Raw genomic sequence first — 7,347 nt, forward strand, 5'->3', positions numbered from 1 at the left:
TAACTCCAAACTATTTGAATGAATTAATCATATAAAAATACAATGAAACTCAGTTTGGAAGTGTCTGTAGCAGACTAGAAACAAACAAGTTAAAAATAAATAAAAGGTAGAGAGCAGCAACAATAAATAAAAGCATTGTTCAAATAGATCCTGGAGTAATACCCTTACATGAGCATTAAACCAAGGCTTGCACAGAGGCTTGCTGTATATGCGTGCTTTGCATTATTAAGTATGCTTGTTTAGTAAGGCTGAAGTGATATTTGTTTCACAGTATACAGTACAAGAATGAAAACTCATAATCATATTGATGATTATTTATTTAAAATGAGTTATAACAACCTAGGGAAAACCACTGGATGTAGTTTTAAAACAGCAGAATCTCAAACCGAAATAAATGGAATCAAAACTTAAAGCTCAAATTAACTTGAAACCTTTGAGCAGGTTGTAGAGCTCTTCATCTCAGAAAGCTGGGTGCAAAGCCAATTTTGGTCTGCTTCTACTAACCAAAGTTTATTCATTTTAGAAAAATCTGGAAGATTAACACAGGGAGACTCATGCATTAGAAGCTCTCATACACCAAAAAAATTACATTTATTCTGTCATTGCTTTATTTTAGCTGAGCTAACAGATGTCTTAGCCTGAATTGTTGTCTGTTTTATTGTTGATTATTTAATGTATTTGTTGGGTCTGTACTGATTATGTTTGACACGTTGCACTTTGAATGCTGACTGGTGTCTGTGGTAAGCTGCAAATGGATTGCCCACATGGGATAAAGTTTTCTGAATCTGAATTATCTACGAAGTATAATTCATGCCTGTGCAACAGAATGGCGTTACAATCTATTTACAGTATTCCAGAAGAAAAACTGGACAACCAGATAGATAAAACATAAACAAAGCAGTGTTTGCTGATTATGTCACTCAATGTTGTTAGCTCACTGCAGTTCAAGAATGTTGGTGGGAACTTTGTTTCAAAACTGACATTAGTAAAATGTGGCCTGCTAAATGTAGAATATATGAGAAGAAAAAGAAGTAAAGCTGCACTAAGTGATTGAAAACATGGATTTTGCTGAGCAGCCAGTCAGAATGATCACTCCCTAAGAGATCAGCTGACATCGAGTCAACATGCTGAATTGGCTTTTTTATTTAAAAAAAAAAAAAAAAAAAGTCAATAAGGGTCTGAGTGCAGAGTGCAGAAAGACTACAAAACTACGAACCTCCTGACGGTCGACTGTCGCTTGCTCTATAAAAGACTTAACATCATCAACCAGCAGATGAGCCATGAAAGCAACGATGGACTAGTATGAATTCTTAAAACCTGTTCTATGGTCACATAATAAATAGTTGTTGCTGCTATAATGTTCTAAATGTGGGGTATTTAACCTTTAAGAATGACTTGTGATTAAAACAATTATATCACACTGTGACATTTATGGGTTATCCTTTACCAGACAATAACCTGACAGTCCCCATGTCCCCGAAGTTTTTGTGGTGCTACAGACGGTAAAGAGTACAGCTGTGATTACACTGGAGCAACTACAGCAACATGATGTCTGGAGAGAAAGGTGGGGAAAATAGGACACAGCTAAAGAACAAAATAAAGAGTTGATAAAGAGGAAAAAAAGAGAAGAACGTATGAAAAAAATGAAGTGAAGGGAGAATAAGATGACAAAATTTAAACTAAGCCACAACAGTATGCTGAGAGACCCTGAGAATGGAAAAGAAGCAGAAGCTTCCACACAGAGAATTACAGAGCTTCCAGCAGCTGTTGTGCTTCAGCTGAGCCCTGAATACTACAACTTTTGAATAATAATGTTGAGAAAATTAAAATGCAAATTATGTTTATTTCCATTGGGAATACTGAAGCAAATAAATCAATGTCCCATGAAAGACAGAACCTGATACATTTTGGACAAATATTCGATTCAAAGACCGAAAGAGTACATCTTCTAACAAGGACCAGAAATGAAAAATATTAAACCTCACATGTAACAAAATGCAGTTTGATAAGTTAATAAAAATGGCAATTAGTGAAGAGAAAACTGCTGAACATTTACTTATCCAGATGCTCAATTATTATTCACCATGTTTTATATCTGTGCCATTGTGAATGTTTTCAGCTTTTGTCAGAAACAAATCATTTAAAAGAAATGCTATTTCAAACTTTGATTTGACATCATAGCAGCTTAACATTTGCTTCAATAAAAAAACTATTAATTTTGTATATTACTCATTAAAGACAAGTCATTTATAAGTTTAACTTTTAGAATTATGTATTCTGTTTGATAAACTAACCCCTCTTATAATTTGAATTCACACAGAGTAAGTAAATGGGCGTGTATTATTGATCTCAGCCTTTGCTTGTGAAGAAAATGAAGGCAGGAAAAAGCAAACGGGAGGAAAGGAAACGAGTGGGATGTAATCGACAGACATGGACAACGACACAGAAAGACTGTGTCACCTGGCAGCATGCATAGTGTCCTACACTAAACACAATAATGCTGACAGGACAGGACGTCGCTGGCAGCCCCAGCCCTGACACAGTTGCGCTATGCAGCACTACACCATGACCAGGCTGGAGAAAGCACACACACATTAATACACACTTTATCTCAAAGTCTTAAGGCACTTTCATTGTGTAATGAACTGGACCCTTTTCCACTGAGACAGAATGATGTTCTGAGGAAAAACACCATGATTCCCAACAACTGTTGGAACAGCAGCTCTATTACTGTTCCATTGAGGCTTTTTTTTTTTGTTTGTTTGTTTGTTTGTTTTTGGGGTTAATTTAACAAAACACTGAAAGTTACAGCAGCACAGCATCTTATTTTCTGTCCACATGAAAAACTGATTCTGTTGTGTTTTCCATTTCTTTTAACCACCATAACAGTTCAAGGGTTGTGGGACTTGCAATAGTTCATAAGGTTCAGTGATCAGTTTGAATCCTTTCTTTTCACTAAATAAGATGTTAGGAGATTAGTAAACATAAACCCTTTTAAGCATTTTTTGTTTCCCCAAGCTAAGTCTTAGGTTGTTAGTGGTAATTTATTTTCTCAGACTTCATTGTGACAGATTATGTGTGAGAATGTGTTTTTCTGAATAAATTTCTCCTTTTGCATCCTCTCCAACTGGCCTGCTTAGTCAGTGTTGTATTGGTAAACAGCCTTCATGTCACTAAATGAATGTCAAAGAGAATTCAGTGGAAAATAACATAAAAAATCCTTTAAAAGTTACATACTCCATGGTGAGGATTTCATGTTGATTCTCATCAGAAAATGAAGAAGGGAGAAAAATAGGCTAGAAAACGGCCTGGTTGGATAATAATTATTGGCTACAGTAAGATTTAGGAGAATTATATTTATACAGTTTAATATAAGTAAATGCACACTGTTATCTGTATTCAAGTATTGTATTCGGAGAGGGGAAGCATGTCTACCCTAGATATGGTTTGATCCAGTATTTAGGTCAGGTGGACCAACAATCATACAGAGCCAGACATCATCGATAACCAAATTTTGTGCCATCAGTGGAGTCATAACCTGGCCTGGACTGGTTACCTAACCAGCTGAGAATCCATCAATAAGGTAACTGTGCACATCTGTGATGCAGTATTGATCTAGATGAGGCAAGTGTGTTTTTGCAGTGAAGTTGAAGATAAAGTTAATTTATAATCAGAAACGGCCAAAGTTTGATCTCCAGGGCTGTCTCTGAACAAAGACCTTATTGTACAAAGTGTGAGAATTGTTTCTCATAACTGTGAGAATGTAAAACAAACTGCATACAAGGTTAAATGATCCAGCTGCAAACATCAGGTCTGAGAGAAAACGTGTTGGAAAATACATGTTTAAAATTCATACATGAGATGCAGCACACTCAAAAGTTCATTGAATGATAACAGAATGAGTAGATATCACCTTGAAAAAAAGATGCAATTAGGTTATTTTTCTGATTCATCTATAAAAAAAAATAAGAACAGAAACTAATAATATTTGGAATATCAACTTTAGCTGGTGATACTGTACTACTCACACAGCCTAAAAATTTAAAGATTTGAAGATTTAACTGAAAGACACTAGAAGACAAATACTAGACTGCTGTCAGATGAGTTATATCAGATTAACTTTTTTCTTGAATTATCTGAGAGGCTAACCTACACCAACAGCATAAAACTAAAAAAATGTAGTCACAATGTTTTCCACATTAAGCAATTAATGTTGTATAATTAACAGAGAAAAACATTCTTTGGTCAGAGTTGGAAGAGAAAATGCAACAATTTTAACTGCCTCAAAAAAATGTTTAGATTGCTCTAAATGAACACAGGAATCACACAAAAACACACAAACATATGCTAAGGTCAGACAAGGAAGGGCTTAAGCTTTTTAGAGTTGTGAATGCAGCACATGTAGTTGAATCATGACCCTCTCTGCCACTAGACAAGCATACACTGACAATTTACTCTGAGCTTTTACCTTGTTAGTTCCAGTGGACTGCCTGAACAAATGATGGCTACATTATCCTGACACAAAGAACTCATTGCTTTAGCAGCTTCATGGACTGAATGTATGAATGCATACTATACATAGTTTGCAAAATATTTAAATCCAGTGATGCTGGTTAAAACAGACGTTTTTACTGTACTGACTTTAACATTCAGGTAACTGCCCAGCTGCTTCAGCATTTTACAGATTTTCTCTGAAATGATGCAGCACTCTTTTCAGTTCCTATCCAATAACAGCTCCACGAAGCTACCAAAACATCAAAGTTCAGTCATCTACTGTATACAGTAGACGTAAGCTGAGTTACCTGAGAAACATGACTTGAGGAAAAACAACACGTCAACACACAGCTGTGTTCAATGACTGCTCTTGATTCAACACAAATCCAATTAAACCCACTTGGGAAGCCAAACTGGCAGATAGTTACATCTTTAAAATAAATGGATAGAGTGTGAGGTCAGATTATTCAGCTGCAAACATTAGGCAGATGAAGCCACAACGATAAGAGAAAAAAAGAGTACAATTCTTGTACTGCTTCTGTTATTAGAGGAAAAAATGTGAATCATTTTCTGCTTTAAAGGTCCCATATTATGCAAAATACACTTTCTAAAGGTTTTCTAAGAGTCATGTGTGTCCTCATAGCCTGTGTATGAGGCCAAAAAATGAGAAAATTCTGTCTCCTCTCTCAATTGCTTGCTCCAATTTTTAGTGAATGTGTGCTCAAATGGGTGAGTCTGAGATCTTTCCCTGTGTGACCTCACGAAGGGAAATAACCACTCACCCTGGTAGTGGATTTTGCCATTGAACTGCCCCCCCAGCTAGCAGAGTCTGCCCTCTGAAATCACAGAACAGGCAGCAGCAAAAGCCGGATCCTCTCCCAGAGAAGGGCGTGGACAGTCACCACTCATGAACATTTAAAGGGTCAGCTACAGAAACAGCCCGTTCTTAGTAGAGGTCACTAGAGCCACATTTGGAATGGCTGAAATTAAGATCCAAGGCTGAATTTGGGGTAATACACTTGGAAAACAATGTTGCTGGACCTCTGATACCAATATGATATTGTTGAAAAAATGTATAATATGGGACCTTTAAGAAAATAAAGTATCCAGCTCATGAATTTAATGCATATGGGATGTGTGTATAAGTACAGTAACAAAGAATCGCTCACCTTCTGTAGGCTTGTTGGGTTAAGTTGTGTTTTGTCTATAATCTTTATTGCAACCTGGGAGGAAATGACAGAAAAGTTATTAGAAGTCAGAAGAACAAGTAAATATTTCAGTTCTATGTTGCAACAAAATTTCAATTCCACAACAGTAATTATTCCACAACTTCAATATTATTATGTTTTTTAACTTTAAAACAAATCAAATGACAAATTTCTCAAAATGGCTGCTAATTAGTTTTTGTTTTAAGAATTGTCTAAATTAGTATCATGGAGGAGTTTGGAGAGGCCATGGAGAATGACTTCCAGATGGCTTTGAGGAGATTCTGGTCCACCATCTGGCACCTCAGGAGGGTAAAGCAGTGCTCCATCAACACTGTACAGTGGGGATGGGAGGCTGCAGATCTCGAATCAGGATGTCGGTGGAAAGAATACTTTGAAGAATTCCTCAATCCCACCAACACGTCTTCTGATAAGGAAGCAGAGTTGAGGGGTCCTGGCGCCGGGGGTGGATTCCCCACACCACAAGAATTTATGACAGCGTTTCCTTGGTCCTTCTAACTTGCTTTTACCCTCTGTGTTGTGTGTGTGTGTTTGATGGGAAGGGGTGGGCTTGCTGCTCCTGGGTTGGGGTTCTGGGGGATTTTACTCTCTGTAAAGCACCTTGAGTTGCTATTTTTATGTATGAAAGGTGCTATATAAATAAAGTTTGATTTGATTTGATTTGATTTGATTTGATGAGATCCGCCTGGAGTTTTTTAAGGCTCTGGATGCTGTAGGACTGTCTTGGTTGACACGCCTCTGCAGGATCACGTGGACATAAGGGACAGTTCCAGTGAGGGTTGGACTTCGCCAAGGATGCCCTTTGTCATAATTCTGTTAATAACTTTTATGGACAGAATTTCTTGGTGCAGCCCAAGGTGTTGAGGGGATTCGGTTCGGTGGGCTCAGGATTGGGTCTCTGCTTTTTGCACATGATGTGGTTCTGCTGGCTACATCGGGCCATGATCTTCAGCTCTCGCTGGAGTGATTTGCAGCAGAGTGAAGCAGTGGGAATGAGAATTAGCACCACCAAATCCGAGGTCATGGTCCTCAGCCGTGTTTCCTCCAGGTCGGGAATGAGGTCCTGCCCCAAGTGGTGGAGTTCAAGTATCTCTGGGTCATGAGTGAGAGAAGGATGGAGTGGGAGATCGACAGGCGGATTGGTGCAGTGTCTGCAGTGATGCGAACTCTGCACTGGACTGTGGTGGTGAAGGAGGAGCTAAGCCTTAACTACGTTCCTAGCCTCACCTATGGTCACGAGCTGTGAGTAGTGACCGAAAGAATGAGATTACGATTATATAAGCGGCCGAAATGAGTTTTCTCCGCAGGGTGGCCGAGCTCTATCTTACAGATAGGATGAGAAGCTCGGTGATCTGGGAGGAGCTCAGAGTAGAGTTGCTCCTTCGCATCGAAAAAAACCAGATGAGGTGGCATGGGCATCAGATTAGGATGCCTTCTGGACACCTCCCTTGCAAGGTGTTCCAGGCATGTCACATGGGGAGAAGACCCTGAGGAAGACAGAGGACACGTTGGAGGGACTACATCTCTCGGCTGGCCTGGAAACGCCTCAGGATCCCCCCAGACGAGCTGATGAATGTGGCCGGGGAGAGGGAAGTCTGGGTTGCCCTGCTTAGGCAGCTGCCCCTGT

At 38.8% G+C, this 7,347-nt stretch overlaps 1 protein-coding gene across 7 annotated transcripts in view; it reads right to left on the reverse strand.

The window, feature by feature from the left end:
- mark4b (MAP/microtubule affinity-regulating kinase 4b) overlaps positions 1–7,347 on the reverse strand; it is a 67,137-nt gene that overhangs the window by 27,961 nt on the left and 31,829 nt on the right. For all 7 annotated transcript variants that reach the window (XM_041994295.1, XM_041994300.1, XM_041994294.1 and 4 more), the window contains exon 3: positions 5,664–5,717. In XM_041994295.1, coding sequence (XP_041850229.1) covers positions 5,664–5,717 — 54 coding nt within the window. The remainder of the gene's footprint in view (positions 1–5,663; positions 5,718–7,347) is intronic.

Source organism: Melanotaenia boesemani, chromosome 9 (genome assembly GCF_017639745.1).
Source record: "Melanotaenia boesemani isolate fMelBoe1 chromosome 9, fMelBoe1.pri, whole genome shotgun sequence".
Classification (NCBI taxonomy): Eukaryota; Metazoa; Chordata; class Actinopteri; order Atheriniformes; family Melanotaeniidae; genus Melanotaenia; species Melanotaenia boesemani.